Raw genomic sequence first — 26,697 nt, forward strand, 5'->3', positions numbered from 1 at the left:
TGATCTCATGGTAATGTTTCTTAAATATGTTGAAAACTGATTTAAACATTTACTAGTTGTAACTTGGATACAAATAAATAAATTACTTAACAAATATGCTAATTACTGATTAATTTCCTTGAATCAAAACTTTGAAATGGATTATATAATTTAAAAATTCAAACAAAAAATGGAAACACGCTGGCAACAAAAATAAATGTTCTAACGATTCTAATGAAAACAGTAAAAAAAAAAGGTAACTAAATGTAGTTCAGCCATGCTTTGTACTATGCTCAGTTACTTACTATGTAATGGATCTCTTCCACTGGTCCTTTCACAGACAGACTGAAATATGCAGTTGCCAATCCACTCCAGCTTCAGCATGTGACTGATTCGCCTTCTAGTTTGCATCTCACACCTCGTGTTACAATCAGCAATGAGTCACCTGTGTATGCAGTGCACCCTCCCGTTTCTCTCATGGTTCCAGACTTCTCTGGGAGCACTTAAATATCAGTTTCACAGAAGGGCAAGTCACAAACTGAAATGAAATGATCGTATGGCGTTTATTGGCTGGGATATTCCCTTCGGAGTTTGGCTGCCGAATTGCAAGTCTTTTTATTTGATGGCACTTCGGTGACTTGTGTGTCAATGATGATGAATATGATGATGAACACACAACACCCAGCCACTGCCAGGAATCAGACTTGGGCCCCCTTGCGTGGTACGCGGTAACGCTACTGCTGCGCTACGGAGGTGGACCCCACAAACTGAATCTCGTGGACATCATTTAATTAATTCCTTCACACACTGCTTCCTGGGGCAAGTCACTTCTGGCTCTTCCACCAAAGTATTTATCTCTTATACTATCTTGCAAAACTTCTGAGTATCTCATTTTCCACAGTTATCTAAACAAGGTGACCTACTCCAGGTTATCTAAAGCATCCATATTTTTCACAAAAATCCTCATTAGGTACTTTTCTGATGAGATTCCAACAATACATGAGATGAAATTTATGATGTCTCATTTTATTTTTTCTTTCTAAACCAATACTGATTAAGGTTTATTTTTTGCAAGAATTAAGCATCTTTCTAAATGATTGTGCCATGGTTTCTCTTGACATATGGCTTATCACTAACAGTTGTTCTTATTTATACAAAAGAATAGGGCTGTGACCCCATACCAACTCAGGACTGTCCTTGCTGATACCACCAGAAGGATATGCAGGGGGGTTCATAAGAGGACATATTTCAAGGGGTACATCAACATAGAAAGTGAACTGCAGATCAATAGATGATCATTCTCATTGCTTATACATTAATGTATCAGTTAAGCTTCTAAGTCAGAGATTCTTTGAAAAAAAAATAGATTCTTCACTTATCTACCTTGGTATATGTTCTACTTTCTGTTGCTGTCTCTTGCAGACTTTTGTTTTTTGAATTGTCTCCCAAGTATTCCCCAGGCTACAAAGGTGATTGATTACAAATCACTCATTCACCCTTTTCTAGAGTATTGCTCAAGTGTGTGGGACCCATACCAAGTGAGATTAACAGAAGATATTAAACATATATGGAGAAGGGCAGCACAAATGTGTGCAGGTTTGTTTAATTCATGGGAGAGTCTCAGAGAGATACTGAAGGAACTGAACTGGAAGAATCTTGAAGATAGATGTAAACCATCCTGAGAAAGTCTGTTAACAAAGTTTCAAGAAATGGCTTTAAATGACGACTCTAGGAATGTACTGCAATCCCCTACATATTGCTCACACAGGTATCTTGAAGATAAGATTACAATAATTACTGGACACACAGAGGAATTCAAACAATCGTTCTTCCCACACTCCGTATGTGAATAGAATGGAAGAAACCCTAATAACTGGTACAATGGCATGTACCCTCTGCCATGCACCTCACCGTGGTTTGCTGACTATAGATGTAGATATAGATGTGTTCCTTCAGCTATCTGTCATATTTTATTACTACTATTTTCACAGTTGTTGTCCTGCTTGCAGCTGTAATATTTTCCAACTTCTTCCAGAAACCTGACTGAATATTATCATTTTTTAGTTTGGCTTGTAGATGTGATGTTGTGACTCTGGTCTAGCTATTGTATTTTACTCACTTATTTACATGAGTTTCCTTAAAAACAGCCCACCCTGAAGTGGCTTACAGTATAGTTCAAAATGGAAATGCTGCTTAATGGCTGGCTGAACTATATATGTCAGCAAAATGCATAACATGTTTTGTTTTGTGCTGGAGAGAGGGGTCTTTATAACAGGTCCAACTGATGCTACTGAATGAAACAAATTCTGGTATAAAATGTTTATGCTACATTCACATTTGAATAACACATTTGCTGCTACCAGGTCTGGCCTAACGCACAATTATTGATGTAAATTCAAATATTTGCTCATTCAATAGTAGCCAACTTAAGTATAGAACTTGTGACCTTCTGTTTAAAGGACCACAACTTACAAGAGTCAAAAACGTTTTTTTTTTTTAAGTCAACAACAGTTGTCAGTTTTGGTATGCTTATTAAATATTGCACAGTTCACCAATTCAGAATTATGACTACATAGCATGCCACATATAATTTTTAAGCCCCTCAGAAGAAAATCTCAACATTCTCTAAGGTTCTGGAAATTTTATGTGATCTTCATCACTGTCTGAAATATTCTGATTCTTAATGACAGTAAATTAGAATATTTTCATAAGCACACATAAGTGTATTTCTATGCACTACTATACAACTTGCAAGATGCATGCACACATGAAAAACCTCTCTCTGCCAGACTGTGGGAACATTCTCTCTTCTGATTGGCTGCAACATAATGCAGCCAATCAGCTTTACAGTTTTTCACATGCAACCCAGTAATTTCCATCCTGGACCAATCACCAATTTCCAATTTACTTTATACAGTTTCCAGTATCCGTTATTCCCAACAAATAAATGAACTGTAAATAACCTCATCTTTACTTCTCTTAAGACACAAAATTAAGATTTTGTTTCTACAATTCAAAATCTGTCTACTATACGTTAAGCACATCATACCATGTATGTGACTCACTGCCTGGTTGCACAACATTAGTGCCATGCTCATTCATCATAATCTGTAATAAATGTCAAGATTCATATGTAACATACACCCTTTATTTACCCCCTCACACCCTCTGACAGACAAAAATAATGATGTCAAAGAAACTGAAAACAAAAATACATTTGTCAGTTGAGAACGTTAAGTAACTTGTATTGTTAAACAAAATATTGTTTAACTAACTATTTTGTTGACTAAGTATTGAGTTTAGGTCATCCACTGCCGCATTTATAAGAACATATTAAAGTGTCTCAGTGTTGACTGTAAGGAGAAGTTATACATTTTACTTTTTAGGTAATTTTAAATATCTCCAGAATTATTTTGAGTATTAACTATCAATATTGAGTATTAACCATCAATATTCTGAAAGGCTTTACAAAATTTCATCTTGATTAGTGTATGGCAAATGACTTTATTAATTCACAGGCTGCTGTGCAATTTAGATGAGCTGCAAGCCTTACATGTGTGATCATCTGCAACCATTAAGCAAGCATAGATATAACATATAGCATGCTTCCAAGCATGGGAATACTTTCTGTGGGTCACTTGGGATACTAATATAAAGCTTACAGCTTCCTAAGTATCTACGCAAATCACTGCACCACACAGTCTCCAACAATTATAATTTCTAACATTCCCCTGGACTGCGAATTTTGTACATTCTTTTGAATTTTACACTGCTCTTTGTCATTACTAGCTTATACTCAAAATCAGCATCAGCTTAAAAAAAAAGAAAGAAAGAAGAATAAGAATATCTGTTGAGCCATGGTATAATTAACTTAGTACCAATGAATCTTAAATAGATATTTAAACAATGGAAAATCCAAGATCCTGTAATGACAATATCATGAAAAGCTAGTCACCATATAGAGGAGATGATGAGTTGCAGACAGGGACAACAAAACGACTGCTAAATATGTGAGCTTTCAACTAAAAGGTTTTTTTCTGAAGTAGACAACAAAAATATTCACACAAGCACAACTCACACATACATGACCACTGTCTCTGGCGACTGATGCTGGACTGTGAACAACTGCACATGATGGGAGAATCAATCTGAGTGGTGGGTGTGAGGATGAGGCTGGGGTGCAGACGGAGAGGAATAGGAGGGTAGGGATGGGAGATGGTAAAGTGCTCCTTATGGGAGCATGCTGAGACATGGTGGAGATGGGGTAGGGCAGCTAGTGCAGTCAGGAGGTTAGACAACAGGAGGAGAGGAGCAGAGAAGGAGAAAAGTGGAGAGGGGGAAAAAGATTGTGGATATGTTGGTGGAATAGAAAGCTGTCTAGTGCTGGAACGAGGGCAGGGAAGGGGTTTCATCTAGGTATTTTACAGGGATATCAGCTATGGGGCAAGGGGTTAGGAGCTGCTGTGAAAAGGGACAAACAAGGATATTGCATAGGTTGGGTGGGCAGCGGAATACCACAGTGGGATGAAGGGAGGATGTTTCTGGGCATAAAAAGAGATAGTCAAAATCCTGGCAGAGAATGTGATTGAGTTTCTCAAGTCCTGGATGGTAATAAGTCATGAAGGGGTCATTTCTTTGTGTCAGGTCAATGGGTAAGTGGGGGATGGTGGGTGATTGAGGAGACAAGGCATGGGAGATCTGTTTCTGTACAATGTGGGAAGCATAATTTCAGTCTGTGAAGGCCTAAGCAAGACCCTTGATATATTTAAAGAGGGACTGCTTGTCACCGTCCATATGATGATCTTGGGTGCTAGGCTGTATGGAAGGGACTTCTTTTTTGTGAAAGGGATGGCATTCATCATAATGGAGGTATAGTTGATGGTAGGCCTGATGTAACCAGAGGTACTGTGAGACCCATCTGTGAAGAAGAGGTCAACAGCAAGCAAGAATAGAATAGAATAGAATATTTTTATTAGCCTTTCAGTATTTTTCATACAATTGGCTTCGTCAAAGTTTACAGAAGGTTTTACTTTCAGTACGATATTCAAATAGTTACAGAAAGGGGAGAAAAGGAACTAAAGACCTTTTCGTCAGCATTATGTAAAACAATGTTTTATACAGTAATTAAATACACACATAAGAAAAGAATCACAGTAAATAACTAACTTATATAATATCAAAACATTTTCTTCATAACTTAGGTAAAACATATATTTTGACGATTAGTTTCTAAGAATTCTTCAGTTGCATAGAATTCGTTGTTTTTTAGCCAGGTTTGCAATGCATTCTTATATTTATTTAGTGGTACTGCACGAGCTGAGCATGGTAACTTATTGAAAAATTTTATGCTTAAATACTTGTAGTTATTATGGACTACAGCAAGTCTTGTGGAAGGCAAGACCAGCAGGTGACTGTTTCTTGTACTGTGTGCATGCACATCACACCTCATGTTCAATTTTTTCAGATTTTCTCTGGCATATATTAGACAGTTATATATGTACATTCTTGGCACTATCATTACGCCAAGAGATTTAAAATAATTTCTGCAGGACTCTCTGGGTGCTAACCCCTCCATGCACCTGATTGCTTTCTTCTGCCATCTGAAAATACATTCAGCCCCTGGGGAGTTACCCCAAAGCAATATTCCATATTGCAGTTGGGAATGAAAAAAAGCATAGTACAAGTGGAGTAGCAATTGCTTGCTCACACTGTTTCTTAATTTATACAATAAGAAAAGTACTCATGCTAGTTTACTACATAGATAATTGGTGTGTCCTTCCCATGAGAGCTTTTGGTCTATGATTAGCCCAAGTAATTTCACTGTTTTGTTTTCATTTTTAGTTACTTTGAGATTAAATATTATTTCTTCTGCTTTTTTTTGATTTATGCACAGCTGGTTAGCCTGACACCAGTAATAAGCCATTTGCATCATTTCTCTATTTTTATCCAGTACACTCTGTAAGTTCTCTCCTGTACTTATTAATGTCATATCATCAGCATATAGTATGCTCTTACATGGTATGTATTTCAAGAAGTCATTGACATAGACAATGAACAGAAAAGGTCCAAGAACAGAGCCTTGTGGTATTCCTCTTTCTATAGGGAGTATTTCTGACCTCTGCCTATTTGCATATACAAGTTCTAACCAATTGCTTACATAAGATCTGAATAGTCGGAGTGTGTCACCTTCAATGCCATAGTATTTTAATTTTTTGATGAGTATGTCATGTGACACCGAGTCAAAAGCTTTACTTAGGTCAATAAGTGTTCCAGACATTGATACCCTTTTTTCATACCCTTCATAAACATTGCTTACCAAAGCTTCTACTGCTTTTACAGTTGATAGGTGTGACCTGAAGCCAAACTGTTGTTCATTTAAAATATTGTTGGTTTCAAAATACCTGTATGTCTGCTTATGCACACAATTTTCTACTAACTTGGATATGATTGGTACTATTGAAATGGGTCTGTAGTTATTTGGGAGGTTTCTTTCATCTTTTTTATACACAGGCAATGTAACTGTGAGCTTAAGACAGTCGGGGAATATTCCTTCATCAAGTACTCTGTTTGATAGTGAGAGAAGTGGCATTTCAATTTCTTTTCCTAGACATTTAATGATGAGATTACTGAGTCCATAATAATCTTCTGTTTTTGAATTACTTAATTTGTTTATTGACTTGTGAATATCATTTAATGTGATTCGGGTCCAAGTGAACTTCTCACTTCTTGTCTGTTTTGCACAAGTGAGCAATGCTTCTGCATCAGAGGCAGAATTGATGGTTGGGGTGGTGATGCTATTTACAAAATATTCATTGAGAATATTGCAGTCAATAGGGATATTCTTTTCTTTATTGGTATTATTTATTTCCCTTTTAATGACAGTCCAGACAGCTTTACATTTATTTTTAGAGTGTAAAATATATTCATAAGATGGCTTGATGAGTGAAGTGAGGAGGCCTAGGTGAAACAAATGGGATAAAAGGTGTTGAGTTTCTGAAAGGGTGTGGATAGGGTGTTTTCACCTTAAGTTGAGATCATGAAGATGCCATCAGTGAATCTGAACTAAATATAACAAATGGGAGAAAAGGTGCTGGACTTTAAGAGGAATGAGGATATGGTGTCTTCATCCTATGTTCAGATCTTAAAGATGTCATTAATCAAGCTGAACCAGGAGAGGGGTACCAAACAACTATCTTTCCATCCGCACAATGCCGAGGGCTGTAAGAGAGCTCATATCTATGCAACTCACTGCAGAATGACATAAATACCTTTTTAAAGAACTCCTCTGCATTTGTTTGTTATCTTATTCAATATTTACAGTATCTGGTAACAAATCCCTTATACATAGGACAACATAGCTGAAGTGAATTTCAGAACACCACATAAGAGAATGCATTTCTCCACAGTTTCTATCAACTGTTTTTGAGTGTTTAAGTTGCCAATGGAGATGCTTCCTCTGTGCCTTCCAAAACAAGTATAAATGCCACCCCCAGAGCAGGCAGAGAGACTTTTGACAGCATCACACCTTCCCTATGTCCTGTGCTCACACATCTCACTTCATCTCTACTCAAACCTAAACTGAAACACACACAATGGAGATTCACCACATGCTAACTAGCTAAACAATGTTATTTACAAAAACATCTTTTATCTGATTATCAGGAAGAGATGTAACAACCTATACATCACAGATCCCCCAACTAAGATGAAAGATGTCATGTAAAATAACTAAATTAACTAAGTTGTTGTTGTTGTTGTCTTCAGTCCTGAGACTGGTTTGATGCAGCTCTCCATGCTACTCTATCCTGTGCAAGCTGCTTCATCTCCCAGTACCTACTGCAACCTACATCCTTCTGAATCTGCTTAGTGTACTCATCTCTCGGTCTCCCTCTACGATTTTTACCCTCCACGCTGCCCTCCAATGCTAAATTTGTGATCCCTTGATGCCTCAAAACATGTCCTACCAACCGATCCCTTCTTCTAGTCAAGTTGTGCCACAAACTTCTCTTCTCCCCAATCCTATTCAATACCTCCTCATTAGTTACGTGATCTATCCACCTTATCTTCAGTATTCTTCTGTAGCACCACATTTCGAAAGCTTCTATTCTCTTCTTGTCCAAACTAGTTATCGTCCATGTTTCACTTCCATACATGGCTACACTCCAAACAAATACTTTCAGAAACGACTTCCTGATACATAAATCTATATTCGATGTTAACAAATTTCTCTTCTTCAGAAACGCTTTCCTTGCCATTGCCAGTCTACATTTTATATCCTCTCTACTTCGACCATCATCAGTTATTTTACTTCCTAAATAGCAAAACTCCTTTACTACTTTAAGTGTCTCATTTCCTAATCTAATTCCCTCAGCATCATCCGATTTAATTTGACTACATTCCATTATCCTCGTTTTGCTTTTGTTGATGTTCATCTTATATCCTCCTTTCAAGACACTGTCCATTCCGTTCAACTGCTCTTCCAAGTCCTTTGCCGTCTCTGACAGAATTACAATGTCATCGGCGAACCTCAAAGTTTTTACTTCGTCTCCCTGAATTTTAATACCTACTCCAAATTTTTCTTTTGTTTCCTTTACTGCTTGCTCAATATACAGATTGAATAACATCGGGAAGAGGCTACAACCCTGTCTCACTCCTTTCCCAACCACTGCTTCCCTTTCATGCCCCTCGACTCTTATGACTGCGATCTGGTTTCTGTACAAATTATAAATAGCCTTTCGCTCCCTGTATTTTACCCCTGCCACCTTTAGAATTTGAAAAAGAGTATTCCAGTCAACATTGTCAAAAGCTTTCTCTAAGTCTACAAATGCTAGAAACGTAGGTTTGCCTTTTCTTAATCTTTCTTCTAAGATAAGTCGTAAGGTCAGTATTGCCTCACGTGTTCCAACATTTTGACGGAATCCAAACTGATCCTCCGCGAGGTCTGCATCAACCAGTTTTTCCATTCGTCTGTAAAGAATTCGCGTTAGTATTTTGCAGCCGTGGCTTATTAAACTGATAGTTCGGTAATTTTCACATCTGTCAGCACCTGCTTTCTTTGGGATTGGAATTATTATATTCTTCTTGAAGTCTGAGGGTATTTCGCCTGTCTCATACATCTTGCTCACCAGCTGGTAGAGTTTTGTCAGGACTGGTTGTCCCAAGGCCGTCAGTAGTTCTAATGGAATGTTGTCTACTCCGGGGGCCTTGTTTCGACTCAGGTCTTTCAGTGCTCTGTCAAACTCTTCACACAGTATCGTATCTCCCATTTCGTCTTCATCTACATCCTCTTCCATTTCCATAATATTGTCCTCAAGTACATCACCCTTGTATAAACCTTCTATATACTCCTTCCACCTTTCTGCCTTCCCTTCTTTGCTTAGAACTGGGCTGCCATCTGAGCTCTTGATATTCATACACTTGGTTCTCTTCTCTCCAAAGGTCTCTTTAATTTTCCTGTAGGCAGTATCTATCTTACCCCTAGTGAGATAAGCTTCTACACCCTTACATTTGTCCTCTAGCCATCCCTGTTTAGCCATTTTGCACTTCCTGTCGATCTCATTTTTGAGACGTTTGTATTCCTTTTTGCCTGCTTCATTTACTGCATTTTTATATTTTCTCCTTTTATCAATTAAAGTCAATATTTCTTCTGTTACCCAAGGATTTCTAGCAGCCCTCGTCTTTGTACCTATTTTATCCTCTGCTGCCTTCACTACTACATCCCTCAGAGCTACCCATTCTTCTTCTACTGTATTTCTTTCCCCTACTCCTGTCAATTGTTCCCTTATGCTCTCCCTGAAACTCTGTACAACCTCTGGTTCTTTCAGTTTATCCAGGTCCCATCTCCTTAATTTCCCACATTTTTGCAGTTTCTTCAGTTTTAATCTACAGGTCATAACCAATAGATTGTGGTCAGAGTCCACATCTGCCCCTGGAAATGTCTTACAACTTAAAACCTGGTTCCTAAATCTCTGTCGTACCATTATATAATCTATCTGATACCTTTTAGTATCTCCAGGGTTCTTCCACGTATACAACCTTCTTTCATGATTCTTAAACCAAGTGTTAGCTATGATTAAGTTGTGCTCTGTGCAAAATTCTACTAGGCGGCTTCCTCTTTCATTTCTTAGCCCCAATCCATATTCACCTACTATGTTTCCTTCTCTCCCTTTTCCTACACTCGAATTCCAGTCACCCATTACTATTAAATTTTCGTCTCCCTTCACCACCTGAATAATTTCTTTTATTTCATCGTACATTTCTTCAATTTCTTCATCATCTGCAGAGCTAGTTGGCATATAAACTTGTACTACTGTAGTAGGTGTGGGCTTCGTATCTATCTTGGCCACAATAATGCGTTCACTATGCTGTTTGTAGTAGCTTACCCGCATTCCTATTTTCCTATTCATTATTAAACCTACTCCTGTATTACCCCTATTTGATTTTGTGTTTATAACCCTGTAGTCACCTGACCAGAAGTCTTGTTCCTCCTGCCACCGAACTTCACTAATTCCCACTATATCTAACTTTAACCTATCCATTTCCCTTTTTAAATTTTCTAACCTACCTGCCCGATTAAGGGATCTGACATTCCACGCTCCGATCCATAGAACGCCAGTTTTCGTTCTCCTGATAACGACATCCTCCTGAGTAGTCCCCGCCCGGAGATCTGAATGGGGGACTATTTTACCTCCGGAATATTTTACCCAAGAGGATGCCATCATCATTTAATCATACAGTAAAGCTGCATGTCCTCGGGAAAAATTACGGCTGTAGTTTCCCCTTGCTTTCAGCCGTTCGCAGTACCAGCACAGCAAGGCCGTTTTGGTTAATGTTACAAGGCCAGATCAGTCAATCATCCAGACTGTTGCCCCTGCAACTACTGAAAAGGCTGCTGCCCCTCTTCAGGAACCACACATTTGTCTGGCCTCTCAACAGATACCCCTCCGTTGTGGTTGCACCTACGGTACGGCCATCTGTATCGCTGAGGCACGCAAGCCTCCCCACCAACGGCAAGGTCCATGGTTCATGGGGGGAGTACAACCTCATTAAATTGTTAGATTTTTCAATAAATTTTTAATATCACAAAAGTAACTGTCTCATAGCACTGAATTCAGTTTCTGCACTAAATAAATCAGTCATTTTTAACTAACAATCACTTGGTTTACCAAGGGTAAGTATCATAGCTTATTTTCCCATTTTTGGATAATATCTTTAGCATGTAATTTTTCTTAGTTCATATCTTTATTTTCTCTCATTTCATAAGCTACTATTGTCACTTAACTACTTCGTAATTACAATGTTAGCTTTTCATAACAGAACACAAACCCATAGGATATTCATACTGTTTGACCAGGCTAAATCATTAGCTCATTACTTTTGCCCAAGGGCAATTAACTTAATGTTGTTTTTCAGTCATTGTATACCATGTCACCAAGTTCTCAAATTTATTGAGATAAAATGAAGGTTATTTCTTTATATTGCCCCCTATGAACCATGGACCTTGCCATTGGTGGGAAGGCTTGCATGCCTCAACGATACAGATAGCCGTACCGTAGGTGCAACCACAAAGGAGGGGTATCTGTTGAGAGGCCAGACAAATGTGTGGTTCCTGAAGAGGGCCAGCAGCCTTTTCAGTAGTTGCAGGGGCAACAGTCTGGATGATTGACTGATCTGGCCTTGTAACACTAACCAAAACGGCCTTGCTGTGCTGGTACTGCGAACGGCTGAAAGCAAGGGGAAACTACAGCCGTAATTTTTCCCGAGGACATGCAGCTTTACTGTATGATTAAATGATGATGGCATCCTCTTGGGTAAAATATTCCGGAGGTAAAATAGTCCTCCATTCAGATCTTGGGCCGGGACTACTCTGCAAACAGCTGAGAAGTGCATGACAGAGGCTACTTCCTATTGAACCTAACCTGCCTCCCCCCTTCCATTCACATATGGAGCATGGGAAGAACAGCCTCTGTTTTTTCAGTAATTGGTCTAATCTTATTCTAGCAATTCCTAATTCCTATGGAAGCAATACATAGGGGGTTGTAGTATGTCCCTAGATTTACCATTTAAAGTTAGTTCTTGCAACTTATTAAGTAGGCTTTCATCAAATGTTTTGCATCTGTCTTTAAGTCTTTGCCAATTCTGATTTTGCAGGATCACAATGGTGCTCTCCGTTTGGTTAAACAAGCACATGACCATTCATGCTGCCCTTCTTTGTGTACATTGACTATCTCCTGTTAGTCCTATCTGACATGAATCCCACACACTTGAACAGTGTTCTGGGATGGATCATACAAGAAGCATTCTCCTTTATACACTGATTTCATATCCCTAGTGTTCCACAAATGAACGGAAATCTGCTGCCTGCTTTACTTATGACGGAACCCAAGTGACTGTTTCATTTCACATCCCTACAAACTGATGTGCCCAGGAATTTCTATCATTTGACTGATTCTATCTGTAACTCATTGATCATGTAGTTATAGGATACCTAGATCTTTTTTTATTTTCTAAAGTGCACCATTTTAAACTTCTGTACTCTTAAAACAAGTTGTCAAGCTCTGCAATGCTTTGAAATCTTATCACGGTCTAACAGAATATTTGTACAGTTTTTTAGACAATACTTTATTATAAATATCTATATCATCAACTAAAAGTCTGAGGCCACTATTGTTATTGAATGCAAGTTCATTAATATACAACATAAACAGCGAATTTTCCGAGACACTTCTCTGGGGCACACCTGAAAATTACTTCTACATCTGTTATGACCCTCCGTCAATGGTAACATGCTGCATCCTCCCTCCCAAAAAAAGTTCTCATTCCAGCCACAAATTTTGCTTGATACCCCATGCAATCATACTTTTGAAAATAAATGTAAGTTTGATGTAAGTTTGATACTGAGTCGAATGCTTTTCAGAAATTGAGAAATACTACATCAATCTGACTGCTTTGAGTAATGGTTTTCAGGGTGTCACATGAGAAAAGTGTAATTTGAGTTTCATGTAACTGATGTTTTCAGAATCCATGGTGGTTGGCATGGTGGATGTCATTCTGTTCAAAATACCTCATGAAGTTTGACCTCAGAATGTGTTCTACGATTCTACAACAAATGGATGTCAAGGATATTGGTTAGTAGTTTTGTGAGCTACTTTTGCTACCTTTCTTGTAGAAAGGTGTGACCTGTGCTACCTTCCAACTACTGGATTCAGTTTTATGTTCGAGGAATCTATGGCAGATCATAGTTAAAAGAGAATAGTGAGGCACCTGCCTCCTCCCCTGCACGCACACACACACACACACACACACACACACACACACACACACACACACACACACACACACTCTCTCTCTCTCTCTCTCTCTCTCTCTCTCTCTCTCTCTCTCCCCTCCTGTATATGTGCCAGCTGCAAACACAGTGCCCCTACAGCATGCAGGCTGGGGTGAGGGACTGTGTTGTGTGGATGGACACGACAACCAACCAACTGTCCATCTGAACGAATGGCCACTGCCAAACTGTAGCCAGCTGCAGACATCCTGCTGAGCACAATATATTCAATTTCAGTGGTTGTATCACAACCTGTGGCCAATCAAATCAAATCAAATTTTTGTTATCACATAGCATTTCTCATACAATCAAAGACTGTAACATAGGTGACTTGTCAGTTTTAAGACTAAGATATAGATTAATAAACTTATCTAAACGTATTACTTTATATGGTTATATATTTCTTTTAAAAATCTACATCTATATTATATATGGTGTTACTTTTTAGAGAGATAGTGTATTACATGGCCATCTTTCAAGAAGTCCTCTATGCTATAGTAGCATTGAATTTTAAAATATTTTTCCAGGTCTCCTTCACTATTTTTGAGAAGTGGATCACTTTCATGCCCATGTAGTGTGAGTTTTTTTATATAGTTTGAGTCTGTGGGTAGGCAGCATGTAACATGCCCTATGTCTAGTCTCATACTGATGCAGGAAGCAGTTGTCCTCAAAAAGTTGTGGGTTTCTCTTTGTGAAAATGAGAATCTCATGTATATCTATGCTTGGAATGGACATTAGATACTGTTTTTCAAACAGAGGTATGCAGTGTTAATTCTTTTTAGCTCCTACCATTGCTCAGATGATCTTCTTTTTTTAAGTCTAAAGCTTTGAGCAGATTGTATACTATACTTAACTACTGAAACAAAGTATGCATATAGACAGTTATTTAACTGCCAAATCGGAGATACTAGATAAGATATTCACAACATACACAAGTTCAGTTGACTAAGAATGCTGTCTACATGATCACAACACAATACCTTTTTAATTGTCTTGTGTCTGTATATGTATGGATGGCTATGTGTGTGTGTGTGTGTGTGTGTGTGTGTGTGTGTGTGTGTGTGTGTGAGAGAGAGAGAGAGAGAGAGAGAGAGAGAGAGAGAGAGAGAGAGAGAGAGAGTATCTACCTATCCTTTTTTTCCCCTAAGGTAAGTCTTTCCGCTCTTGGGACTGGAATGACTCCTTACCCTGTCCCTTAAAACCCACATCCTTTCATCTTTCCTTTTCCTTCCCTCTTTCCTGACGAAGCAACCGCCGGTTGCGAAAGCTCGTAATTTTGTGTGTGTGTTTGTGTGTTATTTTATTGTGCCTGTCTACCGGCACTTTTCCGTTTGGTAAGTCTTGGAATCTTTGTTTTTAATATACCTTTTTAATTATTAACACATCAAGGAATTTGAGACATCTTGCATCCATCTTCTTTCTCCCAACACTAACTTTTATGAACTACACAGATATGAGCTATCTCTTCAGACCATCTTTCATTTACATAGTCCTCCTGGTCTCAATCCCCACAACCCCCTGCACCCACACCTCTTCCCTACAGTCTCCCCTTCCTCTGTATGGTCACCCCATCCCAGTCAGCTCTCTCACATCATCATCACCTTGCACTGCCTGACTCAGTGACTACAGTGTCACACTTTTCCACTTTTCTCTCCCTCCTGAATTTCTGTCTTATATTCCTGTTGCATCCATCCAATCCATCATTCATCCTTCCCCAGCCATCCCTCTTTTCACAAGCTATTCATTCATTTCTTTTGTCAGTCAACTCGACTGAACTGAGTTATCGAGTAGTTGTACTTTCCTATGTAGCACGTGCGTCCGCATCATCGTATTTTATACATTTCTGTTTGGAACATAGATAGCTAAAACACAATTATGAGAAAAGTCGCGGCCATCCTAGTGATCTCGATACATTATTCTGTATGGTTATGTTGAACACTCTCCCTGACATTGATTGTCCTATTGATGATGTAATTAACCAATTCGCCAGGAAGAATTCGTGGATAGAATTCATCAATTAAGGAAGAGAACCACAATTGTAAGTTTTTTATTTCATAGGATGACATTATCTAGCATATGAATATAATCAGTTTAAATAAAACTTTCTTTAACTTTACATGTGACCTGATTATTTTTTTATTATGGTAAAAGTAAAGGTAGCTCAAGATATCCTTAGCACCACCACCTTGAGGTTTTTCTGTATCTGCCACTGATCCTGGCGTAATGTACTTGCTGGTAGCTTAAAGAGAGAGAGAGAGAGAGAGAGAGAGAGAGAGAGGGGGGGGGGGGGGGGAGGGGAGGGATTTGTTACTTTTACTCCTTTATACTCTGCCAGAACTTTCCATGCTGTATTCACTCCTTAAATAATATCTTGAAGTGTCTAAGAAACTGCATCTGCTGCAAAATACCTACAAAAGCACAAAGATACAGAAAGGTGGGTGTTTGACAAATCAAATTTGACTAATGTTAGGACAATGGACAGAGCCTTAAGGTAAGAACCATATTGAAGCCTTATCACTGCACATTTGCAAAAAATGCAATAATATGGAACATATGTTTAGGCATTCAGTGTCTCAAAAGGTAGTGTCCAAATACATTTATTTTGAGCCTGATCACTTAACTTACATAAATAGGAGATGTATGTGTTACTTCTGTAGCCTAATTGTTAATGTCACACATGTGGATTGTGGTGACACCCTGTATTTCTGCCATGGAGCAAGTCTGTGAGATTTGCTCTCTGAAATCAAATGAGGCCCTGTTCAAGAAAATAGGAAGTCAATCTAATACAGAAACTGCTGTCCTGTAATCACAGTGAAAGTCTTACAGTGGCTTGGGAAAGGTATTGTGTTTATTGATTTTAATTGAGATAATTCTTTTAATGAGTACTGTTTCATAAATATACCAGAAAACTTATAAACTGACTTTTTATATTTTGTAACAAATCAAGTGATAATGTAGACTTACACGGTATTTTAGTAAAACTGGTGTTTGCACTGTTAACTGTGTACTGTTCGTCTTCACACTATTTTATAAGACTGCTTCAATTATAAATCCACACTTTATTAAAAAAACAATGGAATAACAACACAAACATAGTAAACTTAAGATTATTCCAAGCTGTTGCAATCATATAGATATCTATATCAATGTGTACGTTCTCCATGTTTCTTAACAGATCGAAAATATTTTTGTTTAAAAATGACCTAAGAGACAATTTTGACACTAATAGTAGGCTTAAACTATGATTCGTATGCAAGTTCGTGAGAGTGCACCAATAACAATTTTATCTCAATTCTCAAGACCCTTTTTTAGATTATCAAGAATTCAATGATTCACCTCAAAACTCTGAGTAAGAGAAACTCCCCTCCCAAGTACTTTGTGGGAATATAAATACTATATCAATATCAATGCCTTTAATGTTGTATTTTTGGCAAGTTTACATATCTCATTTCTGCAAGTTTTAACAGTCTTCTGACAATCAGATTCTAAATTATTCCAGTGATACAATTTGTCCACAACATGACATATTTCCAAGTAACTTGTCCTAGAAAAAAATTCACTGGTAGTAGTTAAGGCTATTTATGAATAAGGCACTCATTTTGTATTAGTGTCCTATAGCATAAACAAACCAAGTTTAATCACTGTGTTCTGTTTATTTATCTAATTTTGACTCTTTTTTTCGGATTACTGGTAGTTACTACTAATGCATATTATTTTCCATTGACTTTGTGCTGTTTCCTATCTGATATATTGATTCCCCACATGAGTTAATTAGTGCAAAAGATATCACATGTAACTTTACACTAAACAGTTGTCAGACCACCACTTTCTCCAATGCCGTCCTGTTATTCAGTAATTATCTATTCAGTGTAATCAGTACATCATCATTTGAAGCATTCTGAAAAATATGGTATTACTTGTATGGAGTATTGAAGGTAAACTGCAGGATAAGCGCAGGACAAGGGTGGCATAACAAAAACAAACACAAAATTTTACGAAAATAATATTTATTGTACAAAACTAATCATAAAAACAATGACTCAATCATAAACTACAAATTGTTAAATAAATATAATGAAGATCAGAGGAACTTAAAATTGAATTCAGTCTTACATAAATACTATGCTTATAACAGCATGTGTATCAGTCAACAAGAATGCAGACAAAAACTACACAAAGAAAGCGTCTTGGAAATGTGAATGCTTCACTCTCCTATGCTATGTACACCACATTTTAAATATTACACACAGTGACACATAAAACCGCTTTTATATTAACAGTTCAGTTAGTCAACCTCCTCAATAGTTGGTCCACCTGCGTGTGCCGCTCCTGTACCTGCTTGTTGCCCGCAGCTACTGCTGGGATCCTTAGTGCCCTGGTGCAGCTTAGTCATTATGGGTGTGCATACCCGCTGCAGCTCCTGCAGCCGACGCTCACACTCACCACAGCTCGCCTGGGCATTGTTGTCGAGCCACAGTAATTCCTCCTCACAACGTGCCATTGCTGCTGTCTTGTCTGACTCAGATAGCCTGCTGCCTGCATCCGACAGTGCCTGCTTCACAGACAGGGCATAGCCCTCTAGTCGATGTCGTGCCTCAATTCTCTCACGTTGCCGCTGGTCTTCCTCCTTGAAGCGCTCTGCATCAGCTACCATCTGATCTATTTCCTCCTTGGAAAGCCGACCCTTGTCATTGCGGATGGTGATGTTACGAGACCTTCCTGTGCTCTTCTCTTGGGCGGACACAGTTAAAATGCCATCTGCATTCAAGTCAAATGTAACTTCCACTTGAGGCACACCACGCGGTGCTGGTGGAATGCCAGTGAGGTCAAATGTGCCCAGCAAGTTGTTGTCCTTTGTCATTGCACGCTCTCCTTCAAACACCTGAATTGTAACTGCTGGCTGGTTGTCCGAGTATGTGGTGAACGTCTGTTTTTGCTTGCAGGGGATACGTGCATTGCGCTCTACCAGCTTAGTCATGACACCACCTGCTGTCTCAATGCCGAGCGATAGTGGTGCTACATCTACCAGTAACACATCCTGAATTGCAGAGCTGGTATCACCACTGAGAATGGCTGCTTGCACAGCTGCACCATATGCCACTGCCTCATCCGGGTTGATGGACAAATTCAGCCGCTTACCAGCAAAGTAGTTCTGCAGCAGAGCCTGAATCTTAGGGATGCGTGTTGAACCACCCACCAACACAACATCGTGGATTGACGCTTTGTCCATCTTGGCATCGGCCAGTGCTTTCTCGACAGGTTGTAGCGTTGAGCGGAACAGATCAGCACAAAGTTCCTCAAACCGCGCTCGTGAAACTTTTGTGTAGAAGTCAGTACCATCTAATAGTGCATCAATCTCAATACTGGCCTCCGTGCTGGAAGACAAAGTACGCTTGGCACGTTCTGCTGCCGTACGCAGTCGACGCAAAGCACGTGGGTTGGAACGTACGTCCTTGTGGAATTTACGTTTGAACTCATCAGCCAAATGATTCACAAGCCGATTGTCAAAGTCCTCGCCTCCCAGGTGTGTGTCTCCAGCTGTTGCTTTCACTTCAAACAGTGAACCCTCCGAAATGCTCAGGATGGACACGTCAAAGGTGCCACCACCGAGGTCAAATATGAGCACATTGCGCTCACCTTTCAGGTTTTTGTCGAGGCCGTATGCGAGTGCAGCTGCAGTTGGCTCATTGATAATCCGCAGCACCTTCAGGCCTGCTATGGCGCCTGCATCTTTGGTAGCTTGCCGCTGTGAGTCGTTGAAGTAGGCGGGCACTGTAATAACTGCCTCTCGAACCTGCCCACCCAAGAATGCCTCTGCTGTTTCCTTCATTTTCACGAGCACCATAGCGCTTATCTCTTCTGGAGCGAAAGTTTTGGTGGTGCCTTTGAACTGGACCTGTAGCTTAGGCTTGCTACAGTCGTTAATCACTTTGAATGGCCAATGCTTCATGTCTCCCTGCACCTTTGGGTCGTCAAACTTGCGGCCGATGAGTCGCTTGGCGTCGAAGATGGTATTCTGCGGGTTCATCGCAACCTGGTTCTTGGCAGCATCGCCGATCAGCCGTTCCGAGTCGCAAAAGGCGACGTAGCTTGGTGTCGTCCTGTTGCCTTGATCGTTGGCGATTATTTCCACCTTGCCTTGTTGCCACACTCCCACGCACGAGTACGTGGTTCCCAAATCGATCCCCACTGCTGGAATCTTCGGCATTTTCTTCTGTTAGCTATGTCACAGTAACGTAGACGAATATAACTGCGTAGCGAATCTGCGATCACGTCTCGAAGCACTAACTTCGCGTCGCTCTCTCGTAGTGAACTGAGCTGTGACGCGCCTGCGGCTCTTTTAAATAAGGCGGCTAAACGTCTAGGGAGCTGGAGATTATTCGAGAGTTGTCACATTACGTCAGCAGAGAATCTGCGTCGTAATTGGTCGGAGGGCGGAGCTACCAGAATCGGCAATGGCTGGAAAGTTCTGTGTAATTTCTGTACGTCTCTCGTGTTTTCTAGAGAAAACTGGTAGTGCTTCAGTGTTGCCGCACCAAGTTTTCTATTAATTTTAACTCTTTGCATTTCTTTTATTCGGAGTTGTATACGGATGTCATTTGATGTTATTTCATATAGTGAATAGCCCAGTCCATAAAATAATATTCCATTTTCTCATGTAAAGGTGTCAGGAAGGTGATGTTTTAAGAAGTAGCTAGTGTTCCTGTTGTGTGATAAGCACATTTTTCGTACAGCATTCGATAATATTACGCGGAAACGTACGAATTTCGAAAAAAATGTGTGTTTTATAAATTTCGTTATTCTGCTTAACTGTGACATACCTATTTGTAGTGGGAAATGGTGCCCAGACAGGTATAAACATTAATTTTATATGCATGAAAGTCTCAAAACAAAGGCTCAAATTTGTTCTAGAAAAGTGAAGTGATCATAGGACATAGACATTAACAACGGGCGGAAATTCCTTTTCCGCGCAGCGGCTTGTGGAAATGAAAGCGGGCGCTTCGAATTAACGCCTTCGTGGATATTGAATAAACTAGTAATTAGGCTTATCTACTGACCTAGCTGTAGGCCGGGAGCCCGCAGGTAAAATAAAAAAAATTATACGTGATTTCTGCGCAAGGAAAAAGCAGCTTAGTTTTTGGATTTTCAAGTTTGAATGCAAAAAACATTGAATAAACTGACGTAGGTCTACGGAACTTACGTTTTTTTTTTTTTTTTTTTTTTTTTTGTGAATACAAAAAAGGGAAAATACGTATGGAGTGTGCATACACTTTTAAAATAATTTTTAAGTTTTAGTCATTTTATGTTATATGGTCAAGGGAGTGAACAAATCTTATTGTGTTATATACGACATAGTATGTCTGGTTATTTTATGAAATGTAAGTTAATTTAGACACAAGTTAGAGAAATCTAGGTCATTATCTGAGTTGGTGTGCTCAGCATCATATTTTCTCTTCAGAATGAAATGGCAATGTGTTTAACATAAAGAGATTTTGATTAGGAGGCGAGGTTGGTGTTCATATCCTTGCCTGACCCTCTTTTGTGTAACATTTCTTATGATCAGTGGTGATGAAAGCTGGACTGGACCCTCTGGTGAGAATACAAGTTATTTCCCCCTCCAAACTTGGTCAACTGCTAAATGCTTTACCAACAATGACTTTCCATGTTATGATGACCAGTTGTTACCTTCTTTTACCAATGCCCACTGGAAAGGTGTATTACCAGCTATGGTCACCCTTGGGTCAACTCTGAGAGATAGTACTTACTGTTTTGGCAATTTAACTTAACAGTTTCATTAATGAGCTCATTGACTTGAAGAATATTTCTGAGGGTATCACATTCTTGTTTTGGGCACCTGTAGCCCCATGACCAAAACTTATTTCACCTTGTGATCCTGTGTGTGTCATAAAATAATTTGTAATACATTTGACACAGCTTGACTAAATCAAGTGATGGATTGATAGGACATATCCGAAGGCAACAAGAAATAGACAGTGTGGTAATGATGGATGTTGTGGTAACATTGTGGAGGAAGATACAGGCCTGACTCCAGTAAACAGATTCGAGTGGATCTTGGTTGCAGGATTTGCATTTAGATGATTAGACTTGCATAGGTTCAAATAGTCTGTCGAGTGCATCAAAACCACTGTTGGGACTAAAGACTGCAACCACATTGGAGTATAATATTCTGTGTTGAAATTTTATAACAAACTTGACAATAGGCACCTAATTCCTCAAATTATGTGCAAGTTAGGGGGGAAATTTGACAGCTGTTAACAGTGACATGTCCTTTGACTTGCATTCACTGAGATTTGTGAACCCATTTCTTGTTTACAGTTTCTTTTATTGATCTCTTTACTTTCGTATTAAATCACATTAATCTGAAACTAGTGGCATTTGTAATTACACATGATTAACCACAGCACAAAATAATATATTTAACTACAGACAACTTTTAATTGCTTATATTCTCCTCAGGCATCTCAAAGAATTTTTTAGTTAAATATATTATTTTGTGCTGTGGTTAATCATGTGTAATTACAAAGTTTATACTATAAACAATAAAATACCATATTGTATTAGATTATAAGATAGCTTGTTTCGTTAACTTTTAAAAGCTATCCTTTGTAATTTGGTACACGGCCATGCTTCGAATGTATTCTGTAATGTATTGACAGAAGTTTATTTTATTGTTCTGTATGTACTAATACATCTTGTATGACGAAGTGAATATCATTGTAAAATGATGTACGGTGAATAAAATTCTTGATATTCTTGATTACGTTATTAAATAAGTTATTTGTAAAAAAAAAAGTATGGTGTGCCAGGAGTAAATCTAATGATAGTCTCTAACTAGAAGTCTGTAAATATGTGTGTATACGAATTACCCTATTTTAAATTGATTTAAATTCATAAATACTTTGACATGTCCTATATCCTTGTAAAAAGATATCTACAGACAAATAAAGCTATTACTACTAGTTCAACTGGACTACAGATACAGATAATAAAGGAGAGGATGAAATCCTGTAGCCCTAGTTCGTACATGTGGATGTAAATGTTGTAAACAAGTACTAGAAGCAACTCTTACTTGCTTGCTCAGATATAATATTTCATGTTTTCTTGACAAGTCATTGACATAAATGCAGGACAAGGAATGAGAAGTCTGTTGGTGTCTTGCTCTGTTACTGAGACTGGTTGTTCTGCCATTTCTTCAGCATGAGTGACATGCACTGTCAGAAGTTAATCCTCCATTATTGAAGCATAAGAACAGGCAGAACATCAAGAAGTAGTCAAGACAGTTAAATAGTTTTGTGGACATGAGAAGTTTTATAATATAGTAGCTGTTGAGCCATGGAAAACACTTTTTATCCAGTCATGTATCACAAATTGGGATGGATTCCCATCCCTGTATTCAAATTGAGCCCTCACCTTTTTATGATAACAGACTGACATGTAATGAAAATTTTTAAAGAAAACTAGCATGTAAGTCTCCAATCATACTGGCATTAATGATGGAGACTTTAAATCAGTCAGTTGGGAAAATTGCAGTTTTGTACGTGGTGGCCCTGTGAAACAGTGCTAAGTACCTTCTCTGAGAACACGCTCATGATGAAAATATATTGGGTCTAATAGCAACAAAAAGACCTGACCTCTGTGACGATGTCCACATTGAAACCTGTATCTGTGACCATGCTGCATTCCTAACAACAATGATTAACAAAATGTAAAATGCAGCTAAAACAAATACATAGATTTGTATGTTCAGCAAACTACATAAACGGGTAGTAGTGTCATATCTCAGTAAAAGAACTTAAAACCTCAGCTCCTGATAGCAGCATGTAGAAGAGCTGTGGCTCAGGTTTAGAAAAATAGCTGACTCTACACTTGATAGATACATGTCTATTAAAATAGTTCATTTCTTGTTGGGAAGAACCTTCCATGGTATACATACAGTCATTGTAAAGAAACTTCTAAAGGAGCAGATACTACTGGATAAATGGTGTAAAATAAAGCATAGTGCTATAGATAAGTAGTATAGCAATTCTGGAAAACCTGGAATATTCAGGGAATTACATTTTACCTGGAAAAATCTGGGAAATCTTAGGGAATTCTGGAATTTCTTTATGTCTCAGGGATTGTGTGTTTTTAACCTAGCATTGAAATATAATTTTATGAGTCTTATAAATCACAGATTTTAAAATCCTTAATATTACTAAGTGTGTTCATTGTCTGAATATTATTCCACGTAAATGATCTATGTTTAAATATTGTGGTTAGGCTGTTGCTTATGGCTTATATATATCAGCTGAGAGGAAAGAAAGAAAGAAAAATCATCATTGTGGACTGCCTCCCCCCACCCCCACCCTCCCTGCACAACTGACCATCACTATATCAGGAGCTGCCTGACACCATGTTCCTCCTGTGCCTGAAATTCTAAGGTTTTTTAAATTTTTTCTTTTAAATTTGAAAATCCTTTCTCATAAGAAGCTGCTGAGTGAAACACTTGTTGCTGTCAAGAGAACAATGCCTGAAGTCTTCAGTGTCTACTGTAGCAGAATATTATTAAAGTATCTTGGACAAAAAATTGAACAAATTCTTGTAATATGTGAAGACTGATAGTGGTTCCAAAGTTAGTGTCCAGAAACACAGGGGCCAAACAGGAACTGAAAATGAGGGTAGCAAAGCAAGTATACATATGATGAACTCCTTTCTTAAATTTTTCTTTACAAAGGAAAAAACAGTTATATTGCTGTAATTTTAATTCTGCACCACTGCAAACATAAAAGATATAGATATTAGGGTTACTGGTGTTGATATACAATTGAAATAAATAATTAGAATGAATGTCCAGAGACCAGTGCCTTCCCTGTCAAATTCTGTACTGTGTTTGCAGCTGAGTGAGCCCCTCTTATAATCAACCGTAGACCTGTCGAACAAAAGAACCGTGCCCAGTTCTTTGAAGAAATCAGAAGTCGCATCCATCTACAAGAAGGGTAGCAGAAGGGATTCAGTAAATAACCATCCAGTATCTGTGACATCTGTTGTAGTTCTTAGAGCATATTGTGAGCCCAAATGTAATAAGGTGTCTTGAACAGAATAACCTCTTCCATGCCAAGCAGCATGGATTCCAAAAACCAATATGTGAAATCCAACTTGTACTGTCCTCGCATGACATTATGAAAGCCATGCATCAGGGCAGTCTATTAGATGCAATATTTCGTGATTTCCAATAAACAATTGGCTTAGTACCAATTCGACATTTACTGTCAAAAGCACGACATTGGGTATCAAGCAAAATTTACGACTGGATTGGGGATTTCTTTGTAGGAAAAATGCAGTAAGTTATCTTGTTTGGAGAGTCATCAACAGATGTGAAAGTAACTTCAGATGTGCCATAGAGAAGTGTGTTTGGACCCTAGCTGCTCTTATTATTTATTAATGGCCTTGTATACATTATTAATAGTAACCTCAGGCTTTTCGCAAATGATGTAGTTATCTACAATGAAATACTGTCAAAAAAAGTTGCAGTTAGTTCTTGAAAAAATTTCAAAGTGGTGCAAAGGTTGCTTTAAATGTTCATTAACACAGAATTGTGTGCATCAGCAAATGAAAAACCTAGTATTCTGTGACTACAATATCAGCAAGTCATGACTAGAACCGGTCAACTTGTACAAATACTTAGGTATAACAATTAGTGGAGGTCTGAAATGAAACACTCACATAGAATACAAGGGAGAAAATTGCTTAGAAAACTCTTGTCGACATATCATAGAATATTGCTTACAAAACACCTGTCGCCATTTCCTAGAATGTTGCTCAAGTGTGTGGGACCCATACCAGTCAGGACTAATGGTGGATATTGAACATATACAAAGAAGGGGAGCACAAATGGTCAGATCTTTATTTGACTTGAGGGAAAGTATCAGTTATGCTGAAGAAACTGAACTGGCTGACACTTGAAAAGAGATACAAACTACTGTGACAAAGTGTACTCATAAAAGTCTCAAAAACCAGCTGTAAGTGATGAATTTAGGAATATACTACTACCCCGTCATTATCACTTTTGTTGGGATCGTGAGAACAGAAGTAGATTAATTACAGCATGCATGATAGGATTTAAACAGTCATGCTTCCCATACTTGACATGCGAATGGAATGGGAAAAATACTCTGCCATGCGCTTCGTAATTGTTTGCAGATTATGGATGTAATGTAGATATTTCTTCATAGTACATAAATTTTCCGCAAGCCACCATATGATGCGGTGCAGAGGATACATCATAACATTGTAAATCATTCCCTTTCTCATTGCACTTGCAAATGGAGTAAGGAAAACACTAATGTTTGTGTGCCTCCCTACAACCCCTTAACTTCTCTTATCTTGTCTTCACGGGCTTTTTGGGGAGAAGCACATTGGCGGCACAAGATCTATTCTGTAATCAGTCACAAAGGCCAGTTCTCTAGTTTCTCAATAGAGTTTCGTGAAAAGAGTGTTATCTTTCGTCCAGGAATCCCCGTTCAGGTTCACAGAACATTTCCATAAGACTCGTGTGTTATCGAACTTACTGATAACAAATCTAGCAGCACACCTCACAATTGTTTGATGTCTAACTTTAAGCTGACCTAGTGGTGATCACAAAAACTTAAAGAATGGTTCATACAAGTGTTTGATATGCTGTCCCCTTTATAGATGAGCTATATTTCCCTAGAATTCTCCCAATAAACTGAAGCTGACCATTCGCCTTCTCTACAACAGATGTTATGTGCTCACTCAATTTCATATTACACCTAGATGTGATTGTGTCAAGTAGCTTTCTCCTAATACTGTAATCGAACTTCACATTATAATTTTTCCTGCTTAGCTGCATTAGAATAGAAGCTATGGACAAGATAACTTGAGTGCATTTATTTTCTAGTGACTTTTAGTGCTTTTTGCCACTACAGTTATATTTTAGTCAGTATTTTGAGTACAATTGCTATCTTAAAGTGCCTGCGCAGTAAAATTTTCAAATTAATATGTCTTGTTAACGCATGCAGAAACTTACCTAGCAGTTTTAGTTATTTAAAAAAAAAAATGTTAAATATGAGGCAAATGTTTGCTAATGCCGATTAATACTTATATGATAAATGGCTGAACCAGTAACAAGCAGTGTTCACAGGCCACCATAATGGAATTTCTGGAAAGGAGCTAGTAATGAACATAGACCTATGGCGACACTACTGATTAGTTTGTCATCACAAGCAACATTTTGTGTGGAGTCACAAAGACACTCAAATCTAAAATGTTATCACAAGTCAATGATAATAGTAATTATGAAAGAAGATTACTTTGTGTCATTACAAGTTGTGTCAAAACATAATCGACATTAAATACTTGTTCCATTATTAAAA

The 26,697-nt window shown here is 38.4% G+C and overlaps 1 protein-coding gene across 1 annotated transcript; it reads right to left on the reverse strand.

The window, feature by feature from the left end:
* Positions 1-17,293: 17,293 nt before the first annotated feature.
* Positions 17,294-19,634, reverse strand: LOC126355831 (heat shock protein 70 A1-like). The gene has a single exon (XM_050006279.1). The coding sequence runs from the start codon at positions 19,509-19,511 to the stop codon at positions 17,589-17,591; it is 1,923 nt and encodes a 640-aa protein (XP_049862236.1). The 5' UTR covers positions 19,512-19,634; the 3' UTR covers positions 17,294-17,588.
* Positions 19,635-26,697: the final 7,063 nt, after the last annotated feature.

Source organism: Schistocerca gregaria, chromosome 3 (assembly GCF_023897955.1).
Source record: "Schistocerca gregaria isolate iqSchGreg1 chromosome 3, iqSchGreg1.2, whole genome shotgun sequence".
In the NCBI taxonomy this organism is placed as follows: domain Eukaryota; kingdom Metazoa; phylum Arthropoda; class Insecta; order Orthoptera; family Acrididae; genus Schistocerca; species Schistocerca gregaria.

Bases quoted from the DNA above. Each gene is read 5' to 3' on its own strand.
- LOC126355831 (XM_050006279.1), bottom strand. From the start codon at position 19,511: ATGCCGAAGATTCCAGCAGTGGGGATCGATTTGGGAACCACGTACTCG.